This window comes from Triturus cristatus, chromosome 12, assembly GCF_964204655.1.
Source record: "Triturus cristatus chromosome 12, aTriCri1.1, whole genome shotgun sequence".
Classification (NCBI taxonomy): Eukaryota; Metazoa; Chordata; class Amphibia; order Caudata; family Salamandridae; genus Triturus; species Triturus cristatus.
This window is the reverse complement of record NC_140595.1, coordinates 581,710,448-581,738,172: the sequence shown is the minus strand read 5'-3', so window position 1 is coordinate 581,738,172 and position 27,725 is coordinate 581,710,448. Positions and strand designations below refer to the sequence as shown.

Genomic DNA, 27,725 nt, shown 5'->3' with positions numbered 1-27,725 from the left:
CCTCAGGACGTGCGCTCGTTTTCCAGACATTTTTTCAAAACTTCTGCGTACACTACACGCCAACTACGCCCAGCCCTAGTATTTCTGCTATACAGTGCAATGTCTTGGAACAAAAGGTTTGTGACCCATGCAGGCGTATTCACTACTTTCTATAATTGTAACTAGATGTCCAATGAGCATGAAAAAAACATTAGACCTCGTGCCATAGGCCGGGTAGCATTTGGGGAAATATTGTCAGCGTGGAGATCTTAACATAAGCTCTAGGGGACAGGAAAACATCATACACAGTACAAAAGGCGTCATCGGTGCAATGTTACACTTACTATAATATTAGGTCTGCTGGAGTGTCCCATGCATGACATGTACCCGACATGCAAGAGTCTTTGCTGTTCCAACACCTCCGGTTCATCAGGCATGGACACGGCAGATCGAGCAAGAAGGTAGCTCTGTAAGGGCCCCCATATGTTTCCTGGTTTCGAAGCTCTGGGCAATGTTTCAGCATACAGAATCAACTGATCTTGACAATATACTAAATCGTCCAGCCATTCCTTGAACCTCGGCGCTCGCCCTCTACCCCAGCGGCAGGCCACTCTATGCTTAGCTAATAATAATGCAAGGGCAAGGAATTTGCGATAGGGTTTTGGGATATGTTTAGTATAGCCTAACAACGCTATCAATGGCGTGCGCTCTAGAGTACTGGGAGCCATCTGACGTAGGGCATCGAATATTTGGGCCCAGTACTCACCAATTTTGGGACTCTCCCAGGCCAAGTGTAAGAAGTCAGCCCCAGGGCTGCCACACCTGTCACAGCTATCTGTGGTTCTCAAATTGAATCAAAACATTTTAGCCGGGGTGTAATATAGACGTTGCAAATATTTGTAATGTGTGACGCGAAGTCCAGAACTGGCAGAGATCTGTTCCGTTTGAAGGCAGCAGTATAACCATTGGTCATCAGTTATCTCATGTCCCAGCTCCTGATACCATTTAGTGCGAGAAGAACTAGGGGATTCCGTCTGCTGTGTGCGTATACTGTGATAAAGCACGGATACCAGGTATCCCAGTGATGTGGCGCGTATCAGCATGTGCAATGGGGTGAATGTTGGAGGTTCCTGAGGGAATTCTGGGGTGATGGATCGCACGGCCTGGCGCAGTCTGACGTAAAGAAATATATCTAGGGAAGTTGGCTGTAACCCTTGAAAAAGGCTATCAGAAGTGCAAAATGTCCCATTTTGGTAGAGGTCTCCCCATGTGGTGATGTTGGTGCGTTCACAGAGTTTGAGGAACCATTTTTCGTGTAGTAGTGGCATGCGCGGATGATAGGAGAGTGGGAGGAGCGGTGAGTATAACATTTGGCCTTGAAGGAGAATCAGAATACGACGCCAGGCGTCTGCTGTGCATGTGATCGTGGTAGGTTCAATGTCGCGTGTGCGGGGAGATGCACTCAGCACGCCATTTAAGGGGGTATAGGATCCGCCAGCCAGTGCTCAGCTGTGATTTGCGGCATATATCTAGGGGGATGGAACCAATAATACGCATAGTGAGCCTGTGCGCATACATAATAAAGCTCAAAATCTGGCAGATCGAAACCTCCCTGAGCATATGGCCGGAAGAATACCTTCCATTTCAACCAAGGTTGTTTGCCCCCCCCATATCAGCCTTGTCATTTCGGACTGAAGTGTTTGGAAGAAGTGTCACCCGGGATGATATGGAATATTTAAAAAAAAGGTATAGTATTTGTGGCAAAAGCACCATTTTAATCAATGCTGCACGTCCTGCGAGGGTCAACGGTAGGGAGATCCATCGGGTGACATTTTCCGTGACCCGATATATCGCCGTTCCATAATTGAGGCGCATCAACTCATCTCTGTCTCTAGATATTACTACCCCAAGATAGCGGAGGTCCGATTCACACCACTCCAGCGGAAAGTCCAAAGGGAAACGCGTGGTTGCAGAGGTCAAATGTTGATTTGAGACTTGCAGGACAGTTGATTGTCAAATCGGAAACCAAGATTCCTGGCTGATTCCACCGGGACTGGAGGGGGATTCAGCTCAGGTGGCCACCAAAGATGGGGCAGGGTTATTTTTTTTTTTGATTAAAGAACAGCACCTCGGTTTTATCCGAGCTGAGCCTAAGAGTGTTGAGTGACATCCAAGTGGAGATGTTACACAGGCAACGTCTGAAGTTAGAGAAGACAGCATCAGATTGATCCCTAAATGAAAACACCAATTTTGTGTCATCAGCATAGGAGATCACTCTGACCCCACAAGATTCTGTCACAGTGGCCAACGGAGACAGATAGACATTAAAAAAAAGTGGGCTCAGGGCAGAGCCTTGAGGGACTCACACAGCTGAGGGGTTTCTTCTCCGAGACAAAAGGCTGTAGGGAGACCTGTTGGGTGTGGTCACTTAAGGATCTAATCCAGGACAGAGGGGTGCCCTGAATCCCAAGAATGTACAGTCTCTCAAGCAATATAGCATGAGAGACTGTATCCGCGGACAGGTCGAGGAGCACTAGCATCGCTGCATCGCCAGCGTCCATGCATTCGTGGATGGTCTCTGAAACCTCCAGAAGAGCAGTCTCGGTACTATATCCAGATCTGAATCTGGACTGCGAGTCGTAAAGAAGTTGACAGGACTCAAGGTAATTAGATAGTTGCTCCTGAACTACTTTTTCCAGGATTTTAGCTGGTTGAGGTAAAAGGGAGATGGGACGGTAATTACTAAAAACAGACGGATCAGCTTCGGGTTTTTTGAAAATAAGATTTAACATGGCCTGTTTCCAGGTCAAAGGGAAGAGACCAGTTTGCAGGTATTCCAAATCAAATTCAAAGGGGAAATAATAAGGGGGGCCAACGAGCTGAACAGTTGTGCCGGACAAGGATCCATAGGGGAGCCTGATTTGCAGGCAACCAATTTTTGGGATGAGGTCTCAATGGAGATAGATTTAAAAGAAGTGAATGCTTCATCCTTAATTACCCCGAAGTCTGAGACCGGGGGATCCGGAGTACAGCAAAACTTGGAATATCATGAAAAAAGTCTGAAAGAACATCAGAAAGTGCTTGGCTGGGGAGGATCGAGCTAGATAATGCGGGAGGTTTGGAAAACTCTTTCACTATTTTAAAAAGAGTTTTAGAAGAGCTATCAGTGGACTTGAATTTCTTAATAAAGTACTCTCTCATTACTGAGCGCTTAAGTTTGTGGAAGTTCTTAATGGCAGCTCTATAAGTTGATTTTGCCTCTGGGTCATAGAATAGTCTACAACTCCGCTCAAGTTTTTTACAGCGGCTCTTCTCAGCACGCAGAGCGGGGGAGAACCAGGGGGCTGATGGTTTTTGTCTCGAAGAGACCGAAGGTTGCAAGGGGGCAATTGTATTTATGGCTGAGGAAAGCCAACCATTAAAATTCGACACATCAGTATCTAAATCACCCACTGACTGCCAGGAAGAGCGAGAAAGAGTTGGGGCCATAGGTTGACAAGTAATTTTAAACCATTTCCTAAGTTAATCCCGGGCCTTAAAAGAAGTAGTCGGGCAAGATGTTATAGCCAAACTGAACGGGATTAGGAAATGGTCTAACCATGTAAGAGGTAGGGGTAGTGCAGTGGTCAGATTGGGGTTATTGGTAAATAATAGGTCCAGCATATGGCCAGCCTGATGAGTGGGGCCTTTAACCCGCTGGGTCACATTGAGGCCTTCCAGAGTTTCTAGGAGCAGTCCTGCTTTGGTGCATAGGGTGTCATTCACATGCAGGTTAAAATCACCAAGGATTGTAAAATGTGGATGTTTAAGCGATAGATCAGCTGCAATAGTGTAAAAAACTGTAAGATATTGGGGATGGGAACTGGGGGGTCTATAGGTGAGAATTCCGAACATGCTTAAATTCGATGCCTCAGAAATGCTAAAATACATGGCTTCTAAAGGGCCAATGTTAGAAAGTTTCCTAGAGGAGATATTCCAGCCTGAACGTACGATCACAGCAATCCCACCACCCACCTTAGTGTTGGCACGATTAATACCCACAAAACGATAGTCAGGGGGGATAGCAAGGTTGAGTTTGGGATTAGAAGAGTCCTTTACCCAGGTTTCAGTAAGAAACATTAAATCCCAGGCATGAGTTACAAGGGAGAGCCAGATGTCGCCCGAATGGCGGGGTAGCGATCTGCAGTTAAGTAGGCAGGCTTTAATGTCGGGAGAAAGATCAGTTTGCTTTTTTACGGGTCCAGGAGTAGGGGGTTGCACGAACGGAACTGTAGGGCCTAACTCAAAGGTGTATAGACAAGTGGGACACTTAAAAGGGGCTAGGGAGGGCCCAGAGAATTCACATAACGTCGGGGCACTGCAACCTCTATCTTTGACTTCAAGCAATTGGGACCTGGACCATTTGAATCGGGCTTCGGGGGGACAACCGGCAGCCTGGCTGGTGCTGGCCACGGAACAGGCGTGTACGGGCGCAGACACGCGCCCACTGCGCGCATCCACTGCGCGACGGGAATGTCATGGCTTAAGTAGTCACCAGGCGCTAGAGCGCTAACCCGCTAGTACCTCCCCCAAACGAGACCGGAAGCAGAGAGCCCGGCAGCCCTCACTACCCTCCACAACAATCGGGCAAGCCCGCAGTGGACGGGATAAGGGCAGAGGAGCTGAGGTGAAATGGTGAGTAGGCTTAAATTAAAGTGCAAAGTGCCAGCAGACTAAATAAAATAAAGGTTAAAAACAATTAGAATGTTAAATCTGATTCTTCAGTAGCAACACAACTAGCGCGAGTATCTTACAACTACGCGCGACGGGAATGTCATGGCTTAAAAAGCGTTGAAGATCTTTTTAATAGATTGGGCCTTGTCCAGGGAGTTATACATGGTCACAAACTTACCGTATTATTTTTTGAAAGAGGCCCCCTTGTGCAACTTGTCCGGCCTACGAAGTGGCTAGATCCCCCAATTTGGGGCCAATTTTAATCAGGAGTGACTGGCGCCTCTCCGTGGAGAGAGTGCAGTTTGGATTCCAAAGGAAGATAATGGCCCATTGGGCCAATCCCGATCAGATGTCCGTGGAGATAAGGACCCTGAGGCTTTAACGTCCTCACCATGTCCAGTATTTTAGTCAGAGGGCCGGCAAGGTCAAGCAGTTTGTCCTGACAAGACCGCCACAAGTGGTCAGTCCTTTTTTTGGGTTCCCGGATATATTTGGCTAGGAAGGTAGCCATCGGGAAGTCGATCTCGGGTGTCAGGGCCACTTTGCGCTCCAGTGACGGACAAGGGCATTCCGCTCTGAGGCAGTTGTATAACTCTTTATACAGAGGCTTGCAGGGCCTTCCAGCCACGTAAGTGGCCACCTTCACTGCTGGTGCCCAATCCAATGATCGTGGGTGTAGTAGGTCACCTGGGTTCATCATATCCGACCCTTGATCGTGGTTGTCTTTGCCGTTGCTGGACAACTTTGGGTCAGAGGATAGACGCCCGGGTCTATTCAGCTCAATATCCTCTTCAGAGCCAGTGGGACAGTCATCGGCGTCTAATGGCTCTAAGGAAGCGAGTGAGGCTGCCGAGTCTAAGTCAGTTTTGTCAGGGTCTCCCAGGGGAGGAGGAGGGGACAGTTCTAGCCCAAACAGGATGGCATGATCCAGAAATGTTTATTTGAGCCTCCCAATGGTGTCAAAGTCCACTCTTGGATTGCCTGGCTTTTTTCACTTTGGACTTTGGGGGTCCTGCGATTGACTGCCCTCAAGGTAGAAGGGTCTAGGGCCTTTGGATTCTTCCCTCATATTGAGAGGTTTAAAGCACTTTTTTGCCATCCTAAGGAGTTTCTGCTCTAAGGGCACCATTGCGTCAGAGACCACCTTGTGAATAGAGGCGTCGATCACCTCGCAAAAGTTGTCGTCAATGGGTGAGTAGGAGATGCATTCCTCCGCCATAGATGCGCCCTGGGACGATCGAAGCTGGAGAGTTCCCAGGTAAGTATAGGTAAGCCAAAAAGGCTAAATGAGTGTCAGAGTCAGGGACCAAACCCACTATTTTTATGTCAGTAGGGTAATTCTGTGTATATAATAATGTGAGCGCCTGGGTCAGTGTCCCCCAACGCTCTGGAAGCATTCAGGTAATTGCAAGCACATAAGAGAGAGGGAGGCAATGGCCTCCAAAACAGACCCCGATCTGTGGCTTCGGCACAGCGATAAGCAAGGAACTCACAAAGCGTACTACAGACCCCTGTATCAGGGCGTACAACTCACGACGAGCGGGGCAGTAGGTGAGCTTATACAACTGGTTGTGCTGCTCTTAAGGGTCGAGGAAGTTGATTGGCGCAAACGCGCCGGTCATGCAGCCCAAGACGCACCTCAGGGTGAGGACGCGGTATGAGGTGCGCTGGCGCCTTCTAGCGGTCGAAAGACGGCACTGCACAAGCCACGAGATTCCTCTAATGAGGCACAGGCCTGCAAAGAGCACGAGCGGCTGCATAAGGAGCGCAGAAGCATTCCCACTATCGCGCATCCCCGAAATAATAAAGACAAACAACTTGATTGAGTACTATGAACAGTGAAAAGGTGACTCGAAGGCCACAAGCACTTATCTTCAGGCTGCTGAAGCAGCAAAAATGAGATAGGAGAGTCTACAAGGGACAATGAAGGAACCCTTACTTGCTGATTGGGTGGACTGATAGTTTCCTATTCCTTATGGTTCATGGGATTTGAAGTTTTCTTGTTCTCTCTGTCTTAAATATGGCTGCTGTATCAATAAAGCTGAGAAAGTAAAGCAGAATCCTCGCCTCCGGTCCTGACATAGAACTACTGCAGGAATCTGTAATACACCCTAATCCTATGGTAATTCTTCATTTTCCGGCCCTTTATCACACAGAAAGGTTGCCAGCTTTTAGTTATCCACATGTTTCGGGGGGCAGTGGAAAGGAATGGGACTGGTGTATTTCTTTCATATCTTGTAATTCCTGATTCTGCCACAAACACCATTTCCAAACAAATTGAGAATGGAGTCTTAACCTCCTAATTCTGATTTTGGATTTTTGGAAAATGTTTTTTAAAGCACATTTTTCTGGAATAAGGAATACTTATAATCTGTACATTTATGTACATTGGCTGACTGAAAAATGCAAGCTATAGCAGAAACAGTATGGATGCATATGTGTGGCATTCCACCCCATTCTGCAAGCAAGCAGTCAGCATTCTGCAACCATCTAGGTTTTTCCTATTGAAACATGACAAAGGGTGATTTACATATGACTGGTTCCGGTCTGAGGGGGCATGGTGGTAAAAAACACATGAAATGGGGGGCGTGGCAAAGATGGCGGTCGAGTAGGACATGCCAGCTCGTCGCTCCTGCTCTGAACCGGGCCCTGGCTTAAGCATTGTGTGGCAGACCCGCGGAAATCGCCCCACAGCTCTGGGGTGCATTTGGGGAACATTTGGAGCTGCTTGTTGAGGCGGATCGGCGTCAACGAGCAGAGTTTGGAGCCTGTGGCAGCCGTGAAGGAGCCGCAGAGGTGCTACCCGGATTGCGGCCTGGCTGGGCCTTTCATTGGCGACGCACAGAAGCGTTCCGCCGCCCCAAGAATCGAGTGGACGGGTTACTGCCAACACGAGAAGACAGCGATAGAGGCCTGGTTGCAGATCTCACCGCCGGCCCGTCATCGGGCGGGGCGGTGGATAGGCCCCGATCCCAACGAGGCGCGTCCTTGAGGCGGAGCTGCAGTGTGGGCGGCCCAGGAGTGAGAGGACTGCCGCAGTCTGTAGCAGAGAACCGTGAATCTGGCTGGGCTGAGTGTGCTGGTCCATCCCCGCGGACTCTAAGGAGGTGCAGGAGGCCCACGAGAGCTGGAGAGGCGAGTGGGCGGCTCCAGGCAGGGGAGAAGCTGCAAATCGGGCAGCAGGGCCTCGAGGGACCCGCGCCATCACTACGAAGCCCCCCAGGTGACTGAACTGCCCAGAAACGCCCTATATCGGCCCGCAAGTGATGGGCGGGCGGCGCTGGAGGCTTTGCCGGAGGGCCTTGACCCCTGGTAGGAGAACCGACGGGGAGCGGCCCTGGGAGCAGAGAGAGCAGCGCCGCTTGGACTGGAGGTGGATTTGCTGGTTTCCATCCGACCCCAGACATATTTGGAGCAGTGGGGCGCCCACCCACTATGCACATGGACAGGGGGGGGCTGAGGAGAGACTGGCCCGATTGCAAAACGCGAGAGGGTACCAGCCAGAATGGCGGCTGAGGCTAGGCCTTGCAGCCAGCAGAAATGCTAACGTGGCTGTAGCCAAAGAGTAGTAGTGACTTCCTGGTGTTGGGCCGAGCAGCGGCACTGAGCCCCCAGGCCTATCACTACAACAGGGCCGAATGAACACAACTCAAGTACTTTTACACCTAAGCCCTCCAGGCACTGAGTACACCCCGCAACACCAGAGGCGCTGGCCCGCTCATCGGCGCAGCGGCGGGAGAGGCCGCTGTTGGAGACATATGCAGGCGGGGGAGATCTAGAGCCTCCAGAAAGCAGACCATGGCGACCGCCAAGAGGGGGAAGAAAGACAGATCCGTCAAAGATAGGTTTCTCAAGACTCAGGCAACCAACACTGCGGAAAATACGGATCCGGCGGACACTGGGGACGATCTCAAGCAGATGAAGACGGAAACAGCGCAGGAAATCGGGGAGGTGCGGAAAGACGTCGATTCTCTGGGGGATAGGGTTGACACCCTGGAGACTCAAAGCTTGAGCAGAGACAAAGAGATCGAACTTCTACAACAGGAGGTAATTTGCTTGAAGGACCAGCACCTAGACCTCCAGGCTCACATGGAAGACCTGGAGAACTGCTCCAGGCGCAACAACATCCACAATATTCAGCGCAGGGCAGAAGGCCAGAGTGTTGCAGCATTCGTGGAGGGTCTTTTCAGGTCGATCCTTTGTGCCCCAGAGGATATGGAGATCAAATTAGATTGCACACATCGGGTGGGTCCGGGGAGGCCCTACAATATTGGGGGCATCAGCCTCTCCTGTTCCAGGACCTAGCGGCATCAACCCTCCGAAGAGAAGAGCTTTCCAGCCCATCACCGCGCACCTCCAAGACAGCAACATCCCGTACTCATGGGGGCACCCATTCAGCCTCATCTTTCACCTCAATGGGAAGATTCAGCAAGTTCGCTCAGTCAAGGAGGCCTGCCAATTGCTGCCTATATCGGAAGATGCTGCAGTAAGCCCGCCCTCGCCTACCGGTTTGGGTAAAGGCCGGCGTCCGGGGAGTTGGAAGAACGTTTGTGCAAACTCTCTGCAACTATGTCCCAATCCAGAAACAATCGCTAGAGAGAAGCAGGCAGTCCTGGCATCATTGGGAGAAGACTCAACGGGCCCAGTCTGAGTCTGCAGGGAACTGAGCTTGTGTGGATTGTCACCCCATGCACTAGAGGTCAGACGGGTGCATCCCTGCCTTCACACACCTATAAATTGATTATTTCCTAAGCTCAACGAGCTTGGTATCTCATGTCACACACATAGATATTCAACCACGCACCCTATGAGATCACTCAGCAGTCATCTTAGCCCTCTCACTGACATCGGGTCACACCGCCTCACATACGTGGCGACTTCGTGATACGCTGTTGCACAGGCTGGAGGTGGTTTAGGTGGTCTCAAAGGTACTGCAGGATTATCTTGCAGTGAACGACACTCCTGATACATAGATAGCTACCCTCTGGGATGCCCTTAAGGCGGTGGTGAGGAGTGAATTTATTGCAATCTCAGCCCTTGACAAGCTGCGGAGGTAAAAAAGAGAACAAAGGACTGGGGTCCGAGGGTTTGGAGGCAACTGGAAGCAATGCGCTCCCAGCTGGCAGCGCTCGACTTAGACCGGGCAGAATACGCGGCACTCCGACTCCGCCACAATTTATACACAGGGGGGGACAGAGCAGGGAGACTGTTGGCTCATAGGCTTAGGACGAGAGGCAGGCATTTCCTATCGACTCGGTGATCGCCCCCAATGGGGGGGAGATGGCTACCAATCAGCGTATTGCTGACACCTTTCGCCACTTTTATGCAGAACTGTATACTGCGCAAGATCTGTCTCCTCTCCCAAACACAATATCTGCAGGGAGTCCCCACCTCTGCAATCACCGATGACCAGGGGGAAGAAATCGCAGCCCCATTTAGGATCGAAAAGGTAATCTCAGCTATGGCCAAGCTTAAACAGCTAAAATCTCCAGGGCCTGATGGATTCACTGCCGTGTTCTACAAAGCTTTCTGTCCAATATTGGCTCCTGTCCGCCAGAGAGTGTATAACACTGTAGAGGCAACATCTGCCCTTCCCAGGTTGATTCTGGGAGCATCGGTGATAGTCATCCCCAAGGTTGGGAAAGATAAGCGGCAATGTGCCTAGTACAGGCTTATCTCCCTCCTCAATGTTGATTTTAAGCTATTCACAGCCGTACTCGCGTCCCGACTGTCACCGCTTCTGCATGGGCTGATCGACCCAGACCAGTCGGGTTTTGTGCCTGGTTGTCAATGCGCGGACAACAAGAAACGCATAATTCACATAATCGACAAAGCACAGCGTTTCGACACTGAGCGCTTGCTACTGTCCATGGACACTGAGAACACGTTTGACAGAGTGAACTGGTCGTATTTAAAGGCAACGTTGCAGCACTTTGATCTCCCAGAGAGATTCATTGCTTGGGTCTTTAGCGGGTATACAAATCCAGTAGCCATTGTTCGATTAAATGGATACACTTCCCCCCAGTTTCCCATAAAGGGAGGGACCCGTCAAGGCTGTCCCCTCTCCCCCTTGCTTTTTGCCCTATACATGGAGCCAATGGCTCAACGTATTTGAGATAATCAGCTGGTATCGGGCATTCGCTTTGGGGGGGATTCGCAAACACGTAATAGTGACGTTAGAAAACCACCAGATATCTGTCCCGGCAGTACTGTCGGAAATGGAATGCTTCTCCCAAGCTGCAGGATTCAAAATCAATGTCCATAAATCGCAGGCTCTAAATGTCACCTTGAAACCCTCTACACTTAACTCTTTTAAAGAGCGCACTCCCTATACAATGGGCCTCAGCGGCGATTCCGTACTTGGGGATACAACTCTCTGCGTCAATGCACGACACCATAAAGCTTCAACAGGGTAGGGAAGACTTACGCCGTTGGAGACCACACGTGCTGTCTTGGCTCGGCTGGATAGCGTCCATCAAAATGTCCATCCTGCCCAAGATCTTATTCCTCTTCCAGACTCTCCCTCTGGAGACCCTCCCAAGGCATGTTGCACACACTGCAGCAAGAGCTAAAATCCTTTATCTGGGCAGGCAGGAGGCCCAGAATGCAGCATGACCTGAGTTACAGGCCTCCGGGAGAGGGGGTTCTGGGGATCCCCAATCTCCAGGATAACTACTGGGACGCCCAGATGAGGACCTTCGATGAGTGGTCACGCTCGGAGTCCGAAAAGCACTGGCTTTTCATAGGCAGGGCGGTCATCATTACCGGGCCTGTGGGGACCCTTTTTAGCATTGCTCTCTTCTGAATTTGAGATTACCTGCCCTAAATACCTGAGGTTGTTGCGCTTTACCGGACGGGTGGAGGAGGGCTCTCAAGGCACAGCATAACTAGAGTGGACATTTCCAGCGATGATGGTGGGTGGGTGGGTGGGGGATGGGATGGGTGGCGGGTGGGTTTTCTGGGGTGGGGGGTGATGTTGGGGTTGTTTATCAAACTTCTATGGCTTACCCCACTTTGTGGGTTATCAGGATATGTACTTCATCGTGCTGATGTTATTTTGTTGGCTGTGCAAATCTTTAATAAAGACTTTTCAAACATAAAAACACATGAATTGGATTGTGGCCCAGATGAATTACCTGTAGTTTAGATTAATTCAACTAATAATCACTTTTTGTTTTCCTCAGTGCACTGCCCTGTGAAGGATATGTATGCCCAGTTGGGGGTCCGGTGTTCACTGTGCCGTATAGTTACACCCAGTTGCGATGCCCACATAGACTGAAACTGGTCTGGGGTTGGCTGAGGTTAGATCAAGCAATTCACACATCACTTTTTGTTTTCCTCAGAAAAAAATATGACAACACTTCTCAAAATCCTAATCTCATTGTTCTGAATAGGAAACGGCGAGAGTCACACATTACTACCAGCCACGGTTGCCACCATACAAAGTTCAAGGCATTTTCTTTTAGTGACCTTGTTTTAACCTCAGACGGCCAGTAGTGGCATGCCATCTTGTCAAGCAAAGTGCTCTGAAGTGGGAAAGATCAATCGTTAATTATAATGTATTGAGAGAGCTGAAGTGCAAACATTTACCAAACCATTTAAGTGCATATTGATTCATAGCTGCATGAACTGAGGTGTCAGAGAGGTTTAAGTAGAATTTATAGCCCCTAATGTTTACTGATAATGTACCAAATCTCGCAATTTTTTCTGGAGATCAGGATGTGGAAAGTTCCCTATAGAATGGAAAAACCATTTCATAGGAAATACAGTGTGCCTCAAAGTAACTTGTGTGGCCGGAAGGCCTCTGACCATTTCAGCTTTTCCCTGAATCCCTGTAGCTTGTGGGCACCTACTTGTATAGCTATAGTGAATGCTTTTAGTTGATGAATTCTTAATCAGCTGCTTTATATTTACTTCTCTACATCTTCTTGTCCTGGGAGTGCCATGACTTAGTGATTGTGGTAGGATTATATCTTTTAATTCCAGATGGATGCATTTTTTGTCTCTTTTTGCGGTGGGCAGCAGTAAAGTCATGTCTTTACTGCACTTGTCAGAAACCTTTCTCTGAGGCACACATCCTCTTTTTTTAAACTAATTTAGTGTAACAGTAGGAGAATGGTCCTCCTGTGGTGGTTACCAATAATTTGAATGCAAGAGTGTTCTGACCTCTGCCTTTGCTCGCACCAATGCAGTATAGTAATGAAGTACATTATAATTTTGCTGTTGTTTTTGATTATAGGTTTTTTGGGGGGCCGTTATGTTTCCATGTATGCCTGTGCACATTTATTCATGGTTATTTACTAATATGATGTTGCCAAAATGACGTCCCCATTTTGTTTAGTTCTGTAAACCTTCCAGATAGTTCCTGCCAGATCTTGGTACCCAAGAACTATCTTTTCGCAGATTTCCCTACTGTTTCCAGTATAAAACAAGCATTTGCAATGCAACAGGTCTCGCATTTACATGAGTTTGAGCTATTGGCATTGTAAATGAAAATGCCTTTTATTTATGTTTTGGTTTTTCAAACATAAATAAAACGCATTGTCATTTACAATGCCAATAGCTTAAACTCGAGTAAATGCGAGACCTATTGCATTGCAAATGCTTTTTTTTGTTGCAATGAATTGCTAGAAACGATGCCATGACGCAGGATTATCTATGGTTGTTCTGCAAGGCCCATATTCATTCCATATATGCAGAATAACCACAGGCTACATGATTTCCTGTTGAAGCCAGATGTGCATTTCTTATGTGGATATTCATAAGCATGGACTTTTTCTTTGTAGACTAATGTTAGAGCACCGCTGGCGTATCTCAGTATTATCTAAAAGGGTTGCAGGGTATTTTATGTGTAACATGAGCATCTCGCTCCCTGACTTAATAATATTTTTACCTCATCATACAAAATGTCCAATAATATAATAAACCCACTTTAATGCATGAAAATGCATTTTTGGCAAGAGGCTAGACTAGCATTTTGAACTGTTAAAGCGTGGCGATCTGTACTAGAACGAATTGCCCTTTTTTGCTGTGAGCCACCAGGATGCTTTAGGAAAATGAAACTGGATCCAGCAAAACCAAACCAAGACCCTAAAGAACAGGATTGCGGATTAATCTAGGCAATTAACCAGATTACTGATTCAGGTGGTTAGAGTGCATAATTGCAGTTGAATAGAGGTGCGGATCCTAGTGGTGGCTGTGGGAAGTAGACCATTGCTTGGACGACGGTATCTGGCGATTTTGAAGTCTTAGATGAGACATTAGTACATGTTCAACTACAAGTGCTTTCATGAAGATTTAAGAACCAGCAGCGTGACGTCCTGTCATTCCCTGTCTTACCACTTCCCCAGTCTTAGCCCTCACCGATCCTTAAATATATTTTCTATTTTCCAAAAGCACCACCGATGCCCTTTAGGGACAGTCGGAGGTAGCAGCTACTGGGTCTGGCTTGTCGAGGTACCCTTGGCACAGCCCTTCCTACCCCTGCTCGTGGGATGAACAGCAAATAAAGTTTGATTCAGTTCTGTATTTCCCACTCCTTGCCCTTCGAACGGCCACACTGCAGCAAAAAGAATGACTGAAGGTTTTGAGAAGAGGCGAACTATGTTACGTCATTGCAGGTCAGGGGGCGTGCGATGTCACTTCTACTGCCCCAGGCAGACGTGGAAAACAGTTTTCGTTTCAGATTACGCATTTTTTTTTTCTGCATCTTTTATATAGCGCGAACTCGAACCGAAGGTATTGGAGCGCTTTACATGAGCACCGTATTTACATTACATATTTAGGCACGGGGAGATTAAGTGATTTGCCCAGAATCACAGGATCAGGAAGCGACCCTGAGGCTCGAACCCTGGTTTCCAGCACCAAAGTCGGCAGTTTAGCTGACGGACCACATCCTCTGATGCGATTCACTCTCCACGTCCCTCCCTCGTGTGTAACGTTCTCAGTTTACAGGCAAGAAAGAAAACAGTTTTTTTAGCTACCAAAGCGGTTCATTGACATCTTAAGTAGAACGTGCACCGCTCCAGCAGCCTCGTAGCACTGTGCGCCTCCCCTATGATGCGATGCGCGTTCCAGAAGAGGGGAAAAAACATAATTTCGATGGCTGTTTAAATGTAACTCTGCACACGCACAAACACATTTTGGTAAGCAATAATTACGCTGTTCAGCTCATCCTTTAGGAATATAATTGTGCGATAATTGCCCAGAAAGGAAATTGAGTTTTGCGAGCAAGTGTTCGTCTGTTGCCCTCTGCTAGCCTAGACTAATACGAGTTCTCGAGACTTTCTGATGTTTTGAGGAAAGTCCGGTTTCTCACCAATCTCTGAAGAAATACCAGGAGCAGAGGAAAAAAAGTAAAAACAAGGCAGAGCAACGCGGTCCCGAAAGTGAAAGACGACCGCGCTGCTGCCGATCTCTTGTCTTTATGGGGCCATATGTTTGAAACACATGGCCCCATAAAGATAAGAAACCTTTTACCACAAATGTAAGGCAAGCGAGCCAGTCCAACTGGGACGGCTCTAAAAGAGAAAAGTGTACGTCATTGGAAGCTCTTTTCCAATGGCTGGCCACCGTTTACCATAAACGGTGACGCCAGCCAATGGAAAAGAGGGGCGGGGCTTAAACCCCGCTAGTGAAATCTACCCTAACTCATTAAATCTCACCAGCGAGACTGCGCATGTCTGCGCAGCCTACGCCAGGCGAGACCTAAAAAGACTATGTCTAGTCAGCTAGGCATGCAGGTAAAAGACTGATAGAGAGAGGAGATTATCTTGTGGACAAAATTAGTATTGCCCTTCGACTGCCGAGAATGTGCAAGAGGTGCTCCTAGCATATGTCTGAGAAGAAAGGTTTGGGGTTATTTGGACTGCATTCCTTAGCATGGCAGAGTGTGAGGTGAGGTTTGTGAGATGGGGTTTTCCATCATTTTCCAACAATTCTTTGTGTTTAGTTTGCTCCCCTTCACATTTGCGAATGCTCTAGTAACCATTACTAGAATTGTTACTCATTTGCTTTGTACAAAGTTAGTGTACAATGGCTATATATAACTCAAACCTTGTGATTCTTGTAACTTGCCCGGGGCCCATCTTAAATCCCTACAGACCTGCTGCATTCGCTGCACTACCCCAACTTGCGTAGTAGCTCATGGGAAGGGCTAGCGAGAGCATGCGTGTTGTTTCCGCGATCCCATTGAACATCCCTCATGATAGGGTGGCAATAACGATCTACAGGGCTGCCCAAGAGTCCCTTGGCAGGCACCAGTTCAAGCAAAATATTTTTGTATGCTTTCACTTTTTACATATTTGGGAATATTCCATTGCCTTTTCACCACTGATTCATTTAGTGTTTTATAATTAATATATTTGTCCTATGTTTATATCTACCTTTCTTTGGAACTTAGGTTCTACATTTCGTGGTGTTTGGCATTGTGCTTGTTGGTGCCTTAAGCTTGACACCCACTGCCTAAAGGGAGAGAGGACATCGCAACAAACTCTAACCCACGTCGGTCTGTTAATATCTAAATTTGCATAATGTAGAACATCATCTAGAGCATATCAAGTGTCTCGCCTACTCTGCTAGTGACCTCCTCACGATGGTAGGGGTAACCTTTCCACCTAGCCGCTCTAAGGATTCCAGTGAAATCTAATATGTGTGAACACAGAATATGGACCTGAGAGCATGCACTGGTGGAGAATAAAAGGTTGCTTTCCTTTAACAGTATTCACAGTTGTCCTAATGAGACTTTATAATGGTCGCAGTCTGTGAATAATAATGTGTATAGTCCAGGTAGTGTATCATTTTCTGAGCCAGGCCCAAGTAATAGTTTGTGACATTTATTGGAGGAGAGAAAGAAAATGAAATGGGATTTGCAGATGTTTTAATATTTGTTTAAATATTTGGGGTTCAAAGCATATCATAACAATAAGGACAACATAGAGGGTAACCTGGGTGGAGCGTTGCATGCCTGAAGAACAGAAGTATTCTGGCACTCTCTAAAACTCATATTGGCTCGGGAGGCTCTCAACCAGATGATTATACTTCACAGAGTCTTATATTTTTCGCGAATCGCCCAGTGTGGATCCCCCAGATATGGTATAAAGTTTTAAATACATTGTTTCACGATTTATTCTGGGATGAGGGGAGACTGAGAGCCTTGTTAGATACTATACAACGTATGACAAGCTAGTGAAGTCTGGGGGTACAAGATTTTGAAGTGTATTACCTTGCAGCTCAACTACAATGGGTAGCTGGTTCGTTGGAGAGGATAAGGCACAAGGAGATGGTACCTTTGGGTGAACTAACATGGGAAGGGGCACTGATTGCACTTCTAATGGGAGCGTGTATTTCATCTGTGAAGCTGCCCAAATTGTTAATAATAGTATTGTGTGTCTGGTAAAAGTTGGTTAAAAAACACCACATTTCCAGGTATCTGACCATGCTTTGTCACTAGTAGGCTTCCCTACAGCTAGAAGCGAGTTATTCACGTCATGTAGGATGAGAGCATGGACGACAGCAGAGATAGTTACAGTGGGTAACTGTTTTGAGGGTGGGGTGTTGAGGGGCCTCAACGACTTGGCTAGAGACTGATTTACCAGAGTCATCGTTTCTGACTTATGCAGGTTTAACCCTGGCATTGCGAAATATATTTGGTAACTCCAAAACCAAACCACAAACACAAGGTACTACAAATCCTTCTCACATGTGTGGGGGTCGGTGTAAAATAATAATTTAGCTTTTTATGTATTTGCACTTTCTGATGGATACATCTACCTGTGGATTCCTCACCTTTTGAATTACACCTGCGCCAGCATTCCACGGAAACCTATTTCTAGCTCTCCTACGTCGACGAGGACGTCACACTGGCACGGCTCCGCTCATGACTCCATATGACATCACCGTAGCCATAAGAAGACCTCGTCGGCGTGCTGACGTCAGTTCCCTTTTTTCTGCGCCGTCGACGCGTAACGCTTTTCTGGGACTCTCCAAATGGTTTCGATATTACTTTGTTTCTTCTTCACTCTTGGTGTAGCAGTGCGATGGCTACGTCGAAGAAGTCTGGATTTAAGCCTTGTAGAGAGTGTGGGGGACATATGTCCATCACTGATCCCCACGATGACAGTCTCTGGTGTCTCTCGTTGGGACAACGGCGTCGGAGGCTGTTCCAGTTGTCGGAAGATGAATCCGAAGGCTTTGAAGGAGCATGAGGCTTAGCTTATTATGGCAAAAGCAAGACAGGAGAAGAAGGGTCATTAGAGGTCAAAATCGAAGTCGTCAACCTCGCATACTTCAAAGTCGAAGAAGCACAAGTAGAAGAGAAAGCATGGTTCTCGACGCCGCTCTTCGAAGGGTAGAGCTTTGAGGTCGCCTTCTACGGCTCTGCAACGTTGCTCTAAAGATGTCATCTCGCCGTCTCCTTCTCCTCAAGCGACTCCGACTTGCTCACCGACGCCGAGGGGTTCTCCGGTGGCAAGAGATTCTCCGGAGCCCAGGGAGTCTTCTACTATGCTTGTGGCCTCGCCAGTTCGGGATCCGACGTCCCCGGAGCCTCAGCCTTCAACTCGTCCTCAAGTGGATTCAGACTCTGCTCCTTATCCACCCTTTCCTGGGCCTAGGTCGGATCTTTCGCATTTTCTTAATGAGCTGTACGGCATGTTTGCCAGAGCAGCCTACCCTACCGGTGTGCCGTCGGGCCCCGTGGGTCCGTTTGCTTTCAATTTGGGCATCGGTCATCAATATGCCCAGGCACCCTTCGTGCCCTTTATGCTTTCGGCGCCGTCCTGGAACTTTCTGCCTCCGAGGTTTTCGACGCCGGTTTCTCAATTACCAGTGCCATCTGGTGGTCCTTCTTCCTCTCGGCTTCGATCAGCGCTGTTGCCTGCTTCAGAAGGTCTTCCTTCGACGCCGGCGCCTGTGTCTCCGGTGCCGCATTTGGCGGCGCCAATGCCGATTCCGATTTTGCGGTCAAGGAGGGAAGCTCAAAGACTGCTGGAGGAGGAATAATATCAGCAGGATGAGACTGAAGAAGGTGAGATCAATGACTCTGTTGATGAGTTTGAGGGCCTTCGATAGGCAAGTGGTCTAGACACTTCCCCTGAGTGGGAGCTTTCATCGCCAAAGGCCTTACCTTCTCATGGTGTTGCACCATGCCATGCTGTCATCAGGAAAGCTGCTGAACTTTTAGACCTTCAGTTACCCACAGCTGACTTCAGGCCAAATATTCTCATAGAGGTTTTACATTCTCCATCTTCTGTGGTTGAGTCTATTTTGCCTTTTAATGAGGCCTGACAGAGCCAATTCTGGAGGTGTGGCGGAAGCCCTTATTGGCTACTGCTGTTTCAAGGACTGTAGTAAGGAGGTACAGGCCTGCTCCTAACGATCCTGCCTTTCTTTCTGCTCATCCTTTGCCAGAAGGTTTGGTAGTGCAGGCTTCCTGTTCTAAACAGTCGGCTGGGTCTTTCCCTCAAACTCCTGGAGACCGAGACCCTAAGAAATTGGAGCAATCTGTCAAGAAGATTTTTTATTCTTAGAGTATGGCGTTGAAGTCTACCAATGCAACATGCTTGTTGGGGAGGTATATACATGCCTTAATGGACTCGGCCAAACAGTTGGCTCCTAAGTTGCCGGACAATGATCGTGGTTCCTTATTAGAGGTTTTGGCGGATACGCAGGCTGCAGCCCGTCAAGTTATTCAGTCTGGCCTGGACACTGTGGATTCGGTGGCCAGGGTGATGGGTTCCTCTATCGCTACCAGGAGGCATGCCTGGCTCAGGTCTTCGGGGTTCTCTCCAGATGTGCAGGCTACTCTTCTTGATCTCCTGTTCGATGGATCCAAGCTTTTTGGTGAATAGGCGGATTCTGCACTGCAAAGGTTCAAAGACAGTAGAGCCACTGCAAAGTATTGGGTCTTCAGTCTCAATCTAGGGGCTTTGGTTATAAGAGGTACCGTGATTTTGGTAAGGCGGCTTCCTTTCGGGGACGTCAGCAACCTCAGCAACAGTAGAACCCACTGTACAAGTCGTACAGCGGGAAGGGCAAAGGTAGTCTGCAAGGTGCATCCCGGCAACTCATCCTTCTCTTCTTCTTCCTCCCCTGGTACCATGGGACAGCAGCTCTAGATCCCCCATCTTGGAGTATGCTGGTCCTGTAGGGGGTCGGGTGTCCCATTTTCTAGAAGATTGGAAATCTATCACATTGGACCATTGGGTTTTGAATCTTGTGGATGATGGGTACGCCCTTCCGGCAGTTTCCTCCTCCATACCCTCCTCATCAGGGCTGGTGCTCGGAGGACCATTTGCAGCTTCTGCAGGACGAGGTTCTTGTTTTGCTTCAGAAAGGTGCGATAGAGGTGGTTCCGGAGCAGGAAAGGGGTCAGGGATGCTACTCCCGGTATTTCCTGATTCCCAAGAAGGACGGCAGATTAAGACCGATCCTAGACCTCAGGGTCTTGAATTTTTACCTCAGGCAGGAGAAATTCAAGATGTTGACCCAAGCTCAGGCACTTCTGGTGCTGCAGCAAGAAGACTGGATGGTGTTGCTCGACTTACAGGATGCATATTTTCACATTCCCATCCTGAAGTCGCATCGGAAGTGTTTACGGTAGGGTCTCAACACTACCAGTTTGCAGTCCTCTGTTTCGGTCTCACTTCCACACCACGGGTTTTCACAAAGGTGATGGCGGTGGTGGCAGCTCATCTCAGAAAGTCGGGGATTCCTGTTTTTCCCTATTTGGACGACTGGCTGCTCAAACCAAAGTCGCCAGAGATGGTGCTGCTTCATCTGCAAGTAACAGCACGACTGTTGTTCGACTTTGGTTTCTCGATAAATGTACCCAAATCTCACCTCATTCCCTCACAGCGCAACCTGTTCATAGGGGCAGTACTGGACACTACTGTGTGTCGAGCTTCCCGCCTCTGCAGAGGATTCTCGTTATTCAGGGCATGATTCCTTTGTTTCACGATGGAGCGGTTGTTCCAGTCCTGAAGGTCCTACGCCTGATCGGTCTGTTCGCTTCCTGCATACTGTTGGTCAATCATGCCACGCTGGTACATGAGAGTTCTCCAGTAGTGCCTCCGCAGGCAGTGGTTTCAGCACAACGGAGAGCTCAGGGAGATGGTCAGGATCTCCAGAGACACTGCAGCGGATCTGTCTTGGTGGAGTGTGGAGGGCAACCTGTTGCTAGGAAAACCCTTTCAACATCCTCCACCAGTGGCCACATTGATCACGGATGCCTCCACTCTAGGGTGGGGTGCTCATCTGGGGGATCTGGAGATCAAGGGTCTTTGGTCTCCAGAGGAAAGGTTACTTCACATCAACCTTCTGGAATTGCGAGCAATACGTTTGGCTGTCAAGGCCTTTCTTCCCTCCCTTCACGGTCAGTCGGTGCAGGTCCTGTCGAACAGCACTACCGCGATGTGGTACATAAACAGACAGGGAGGTGTAGGGTCCTATCGTCTCTGCAGAGAGGCTCTGCGACTCTGGTCTTGGGCTCAGGACCATCGGATTTGTGTGTTTGCAAATCATCTGGCAGGATTCCTAAATGTTCGTGCGGACAGTGTCAGTCAGCATTTCTTGGCCGACCAAGAGTGGAGGCTTCATCCAGAGGTAGTCCATCATATCTTCCTGAAGTGGGGATTCCCTCGGTTGGACCTTTTCGCCACTCAAGAGAATGCGCACTACCCGTCATTCTGCAGTCTTCAGTTTCCAATGCGGGGAGCGTTGGGGAACGCGTTTCAGTTAGAATGTGGTTCACAACTCATTTACGCATTTCCTCCTATACCCTTGATTCCTCGGGTTCTGAGGAAGATTCACCAAGACCGGGCCCAAGTTATATTGATCGTCCCGGATTGCCCAAGAAGGGTGTGGTACACAGATCTACTTCATCTTTCATCGCTCCCTCCGCTCCATCTCCCTCTGAGGGCAGATCTCCTCTCACAGTCACAGGGGCAGGTTCTACACCCTCAGAACCTGAACCTTCATGCCTGGGCATTGAAGGGGGCAATCTGAGTTCTTTCTCTCTCCCACCGGATGTGATGGATTTTATTTTATCATCCAGGAGACACTCCACCAAATCTATTTATTCCTCTAGGTGGTCAAATTTGTGAAATGGTGTGCAGAGAGGTTAATTGATCCTTTGAAGGCCCATTTGTCTGATGTGCTTGGTTTCTCTCTTTCCTTGGCTCAGCAGGGGTGTGCTGTGGCTACGGTAAAGGGTTACTTGTTGGCTTTCCTTTGTTTGCCAGATCAGCCATCTTTATTTAAGTCTCCCATTGTTATGAGGTTCATTAAAGGCCTCACCAATAGATTTCCTCCCACTCCCTTCATTATGCCTCAGTGGGATTTGAATCTAGTTCTTACTTTCCTGATGGGGTCTCCTTTTGAGTCTCTTCATAGTTGCCCGTTGAGGCTTCTTTCTTTCAAGACGGTCTTTCTGATCGCTATTACCTCAGCCAGGAGGGTAAGTGAGCTTCAGGCTCTTAGTTGCAAACCCCCGTTTTTAACCATTCATGCAGATAAGAGGGTTCTCAAGACCAGGGCTGCTTTCCTGCCTAAGGTGGTCACTCCTTTTCATCTAGGGCAGTCTATTACCTTGCCTATCTTCTATTCCGCCCCCCTCACCCTTCCAGAAGGAGGAGAGACTTTACCGCCTGGATCCTAAGAGGGCTGTCAGGTTCTATATGGACAGAACCAGGGACCTACGGCTGGATGACCAGCTTTTTGTGGGCTACATTGGACGAATGAAAGGCAAAGATGTCCACAAACGAATACTCTCCAGGTGGATTGTCTTGTGTAGCAAGATCTGCTACGCCCTGGCCAAGAAGGAGCCACCTGAAGGTATAACAGCTCATTCCACCAGAGCTAAGTCATCTTCTTCTGCTTTGGCTATAGGTGTTCCTGTTGTAGACATCTGCACAGCTGCAACTTGGGCCTCCCTTCACACTTTTGCGAAGTATTCCTGCTTGGACTCGGAGGTTAGGAGGGATGGCCATTTTGCACACTCTGTACTGCAAGATTTTTTGGTGTAGGCAGGTGGACACCCTCCTCCGGGAGCGGGACTGCTGTGGGATTCAATTCAAAAGGTGAGGAATCCACAGGCAGATGTATCCATCCGAAGAACAAGTTACTTACCTTCAGTAACGCTTTTTCTGGTGGATACAGTATCTGCCTGTGGATTCCTCACTGTCCCACCCTCCTCCTCGTTGTCCACCTTCGTATACCGAAAAGGTTTTTCATTATTTGACATGGCTGTTTCCCTATGTCTTTTGGGTGCTTTGCTGGTGGGGTTTATGAAATGCCTTGTTTTTTTGTCTTTTCCTATTTTTCTATATACTGGGTGTATTGGTGTTTATATTGTATACTGTGTATATGTAGAACTGTATAACCATCATAAGTCCACCGGACAGGGAAACCATAGGAGTGAACAGAGGACGTGAGTGAGGGTGAAACAGGGACACCATAGAACTAGACTTAACCACATTCCCTGACATGCTGATATGTCAGCATATGAACGGGCGGGGATATGAGATTAATGGGAGACAGTAATCCAGATTCATGCATTGGAACGGTGGCAGAGAGGAACTGTTACGTGCGCCAAAGTTATTATAATGATTATTTTATATGTGTTATTGAATCATTGAGCCATACCATAACCATGGCCTCATTCCTACATGGCCAGGTGAGATTTGTACTGTGGACGGGTATACAATGAATTATTGTATTGAATATGAGATGGGTACCTGAGCTCACAATGCTATGTATACAAGTTGAAATGTGGAAGCGTTAATAAAGATTTAAAAAAACACATCATAAGGCCACCATGTAAATGGGTGGATGTTCCTGTGTCGCTGTACATTCTTATGATTTTATTAAAAAAACAAAAACAGAATAGCATAGCAGATGAGGCGAAGGGCCCTAACGCTTAGCATAAAGATTTTTGATGCTAGAAATTCTTGTTTGATTAAGTTTGTCTTCCTGATCTTTTTTTAAATGTTTACATTCTTTTTAAAATGTACATATTTTATTTGGGTCTCAAAAACAACCCAAACTTGCAGTGAAATTATGTCAATTAGGTAGTCACTTTTGCCATCTCTTCCAATTAAGGTGCCAATTGTTGGAACAATAGTATCATTCAATGCTTAGTATTTAATGTCCATAGTAAACAATGTATTTAATTTCATAATCCTTATATCTGATCCCATATGATACTCCACACCGGTCAAGATATGTAAAGGGCTGTCACATCTCATTTTGGGCACCAAGATATGTAATTGACCTTTCATACTTGCATGAATATTCTGTAGGTGGAAATGTAGACAACAGCTTGTGGGGACTTTTTCTTATGGCTTTTCCCTCTGTGAGCCCAAGCAACCACTTATTCACAGAGGTCTGTTGTCTGTATATCTAACACGTTTAATTAGACCATGCTGCCACCTCAATGTCGAGTCCACTCCATCCACAGGAACCAAGGCTTCTAAAAGCTACTCACCATGAGGGGGTCCTCAGGTTGCACATCCCCATTCATTCAGTCATCCTCAGATCAAATTACTGTTTCCAGGGAATAGCACTTCTATGTTTTGCTAGTAACAGTGTTAGGTCTTAGAACCTCCTTTCTTGTTTCATTATCTCGGGGTGATCAACTACTCCAAGTAAGTCAAGCTCCAAGCCTGTGCACATAGGGTCTGCATCTAAGTCTCAAGATTTTGTCAGTCACCTGCTCCAAAAAGCGCAGCGCTATGGTGTTCCATACCATATGTGAAAAATTATCATCAGGCCTGCATCTTGAACATCATCCTGTATAGAAACCACATATTCTGCAGGGGGGAGGGCATTGTTAGAATAGTAAAAGCGTAAAACATGTTTCGGAACGCGTTTGCTGTATGGCTCACCATTATTTTCCACTTGTCATCTGTAGAGTCCCTCTGCACTTCCCTGGATCATGCTTCCTTCATAACACCCATGAAGGCCTGCACATTTCATTTATGTCCTTTTACAACTTTCCTGCCAGTGTTCACGTGTATAAGAGTTTGCAAGTTTCAGGTTTTTATGTCCTACGTTGGACATGCTGAGTGGACCAATGACCATAAGTCACAAATTGGGTTACCAGGACATTAAAGGACCCTCTAAAGTGATCAGGTATGGTCAAGGTGTTTGAGTTTAAAAAATCTTTGACACAAGAGACACGTGTCTGACACCACATTCCATATATGTCCTTTTTAACCTTTCTTGCCAGTGTCAAGGTCATAGGAGTTTGCCAGTTTGGAGTTTCTGTGTCCCACACACCCACGCTATACATGTTGAGTGGATTAGAAGCATTTTCGTCGCAAATTGAGTGACCAGGATATTAAAGGACCCCCTAAAGACATGAAGTGTTATCAAGGTGCTTACGTATAATAAATCCCTGATTCGAGGGACCCTCGCTTAGTACCACAGGATTTTATCAACATCTTAATCTACATCTTCAGGTTTGGGCAAACATTAAATGTACATCCCAGAAACAAAGGTCACAGCCAACTCAGTTTCTTCATGCTTTGTGTCCAGCAATGACGTGCATCCATCTTCAATCTAGGGATAGGTATGGCAGATCAACCCCATCTATTGTAGAAATAAAAGATGCCTCTCTGATCCTACAGAAAATTCTGTGCACAACTCACTAGCAAAGGACTGAAATACAAAAAAAGAATGTTGCTAATTAGTAACTTTACACTTCTGAGAGTCACTTCTGTTTTGTTTTTCAGGGTTAACTACTGTAAATGTTTATCCAGTTCCCTGTCTCCTTACCACACTTGATCTTTCCCGGTAAGTGATGAATCACCCTGATTAGTGTTATCTGATTAATTGACAGAGCATCCTCTATAACGTTTCATGATTTCTGACAATTCTATACTGTTTGGTATGATTTTAATCTTAGCTAAAGATTTTGAGGTTTTTGTTGTTGTTATTAATGCAAGTTGATAATTTTTGGGGGATTTAATTCACTGCATTTTGCATAGGTTTGTCTCTGCGATGGTGAGGTTCCCTATTCATTTCATTTGTAATATACAAATACTCATTCCACCTCTCTGCAGTTTTGAAGCACTATTCCTAGGGCAGGTGAGGATACAGAGTGAAATAGGACAAGCTAAGGGGAGAGCAGCATGTATGACATTGGGTTATTAGTTGAGAGACTTAAGTACCTGCTTCAAGTAATAATCACAATCCTTGTCAAGGCAAATCACTAAAGTCACTAAATAAAACTGAGCTCTACCCCTTAGAAGCTATAGCACAGAGTAGACAGGTTTAACTTGAGGCAGTGTATACAGTATTTATGCACTACTAAAACAGTATAAAGTCCGAATGCAAAACAATAAAAAAAGACTGAATTAGGAAAATAGAGTATAATTACAATAACAAATTTACACCATATTTCCAAAAATCTAATAAGGGTAACTGCTAATAATTTTCAAGTAGAAATAGCACCAGGAACTGCAAAGTGCCAATGATAGTCAACTGTCACGATAAAACAGGACTTGCGTGCAATTTGATGCTCGGCGTGGGTCAGATACACCAACCAGGTTGGTCCTGGGCAAAATATTTTACCTTCTGGCTTTGTACTTTAAGTCTTAGTCCACCACAGGAGTACACTTCTAAAGAAAACCCCAGGACCTCAGGTGAGGCACTTGGAGACTCACAAAGTGTCAGATAGAGGCCAAACAGCAGAGTCTAATCCACATTCAGTTGACACTGGTCAGCAGGGCAGTTGCAGAAAAAAGACTATTGTAGCTTGTTGTGTCCCTGTAGTTTTAACAGAAGTCAGCCTTATGACCCTTAGAGTTCACTTCTTTGTCCTGGTACAAGAGAGACAACAAGTCCATTCCTCCTGGGCTTTTCTCAGGCTGCAGACATCAGGTTCAGTTCTTTTTTCATTTTCCTCAGGTTCAGGAGTATTCTGAAGTGGATGCCTGGAGATGCCACATTTATACCTGGCACAAGCTAGTGGGAGGGATTGATCCCTGAAGATGCCCTAAACAATTGGGTAAAGGTTCCACTTTGGGCATTTTGAAGATTCCCAAATTGTTTGGCCACACTAAACTGAGGGATGCAGTTGGGTGTGCTGAGTGCACTACGGTAATCCTAGTGTCCTCTCACATCTAACACTAAAATCCAGTTTTATGCAATCCCTGTTCCCCCAACAAACTCAGAGACGGAAGTCTGGTCGAACAAAGCTGAGTTTCACCAACCAGACAGTGGATACAGACAAATTGTTTTGGCATTCTGTTTCCCTCCTTTGAAGTGTTTTCCAAATGGTATATGTAACCCAGCAGACCTATTAAAAAGACTTCGACACTGTAATGTAAAAAAGAGGCCTACTGTGATGGGACATTCTGGCAAGGGCAACAATAGAAGGGACTTGCCCAAGTGTCAGTTAGCATTTGCCTGTGATAGGGGAGACCTCTTTGAAGTGCGCCCCAGTGTCATATGAAAAACCCCAGCAGACCTGTTGTCTATATCTTGTCACTCCAGCAGGATCTGATACTGTGATGTCAACAAAAGGTTCACTGTGATGGAGGACGGTCTGGCTGGGGTGACAAAAGAAGGGTGCTGGCCTGGGTTTTAGCTACATTTGCTTGTGACAGAGCAGGCCCCTTTTAAGTTAACCAAGACTATGAGCCCAACCCACAGGTGATTCTGCCAATGGCACAGCAACACCTCCAGACCTTTTGTTCCTTTCCTGGTAGAAAATGCACTTAACATACTAATTACTGGTTGGCAAAAGAAGGAGAGCAAAATACAGATTTAGTCTCCAGGGCGGGACAAAGGCAACTTTTTAAAAGTGATTTTCCCAAAATATTTATTACCAATCTGACTGCACCAGTGAATTGGACTTGTGATAAATATTTCAAAAAGTCCAAAAATTAAATTTGTAGCTGTTTCCTGGGCAGAGATGACATATATTAAACTTAATATTGTATCCCAGTGCTTTCCTGTGGAACATCCAATCCTCCAACCCTACTTTTAAATACCATGCACCCTGCCTTATCGGCAATAAGGCCTACTTA

At 47.1% G+C, this 27,725-nt stretch overlaps 1 protein-coding gene across 1 annotated transcript in view; it reads left to right on the top strand.

Moving 5' to 3' along the window:
* PHLPP2 (PH domain and leucine rich repeat protein phosphatase 2) overlaps window positions 1-27,725 on the top strand; it is a 717,402-nt gene that overhangs the window by 441,699 nt on the left and 247,978 nt on the right. Inside the window, exon 10 of the mRNA XM_085638614.1 lies at window positions 25,425-25,485. Within this exon, the coding sequence (XP_085494740.1) occupies window positions 25,425-25,485 (61 nt within the window). The remainder of the gene's footprint in view (window positions 1-25,424; window positions 25,486-27,725) is intronic.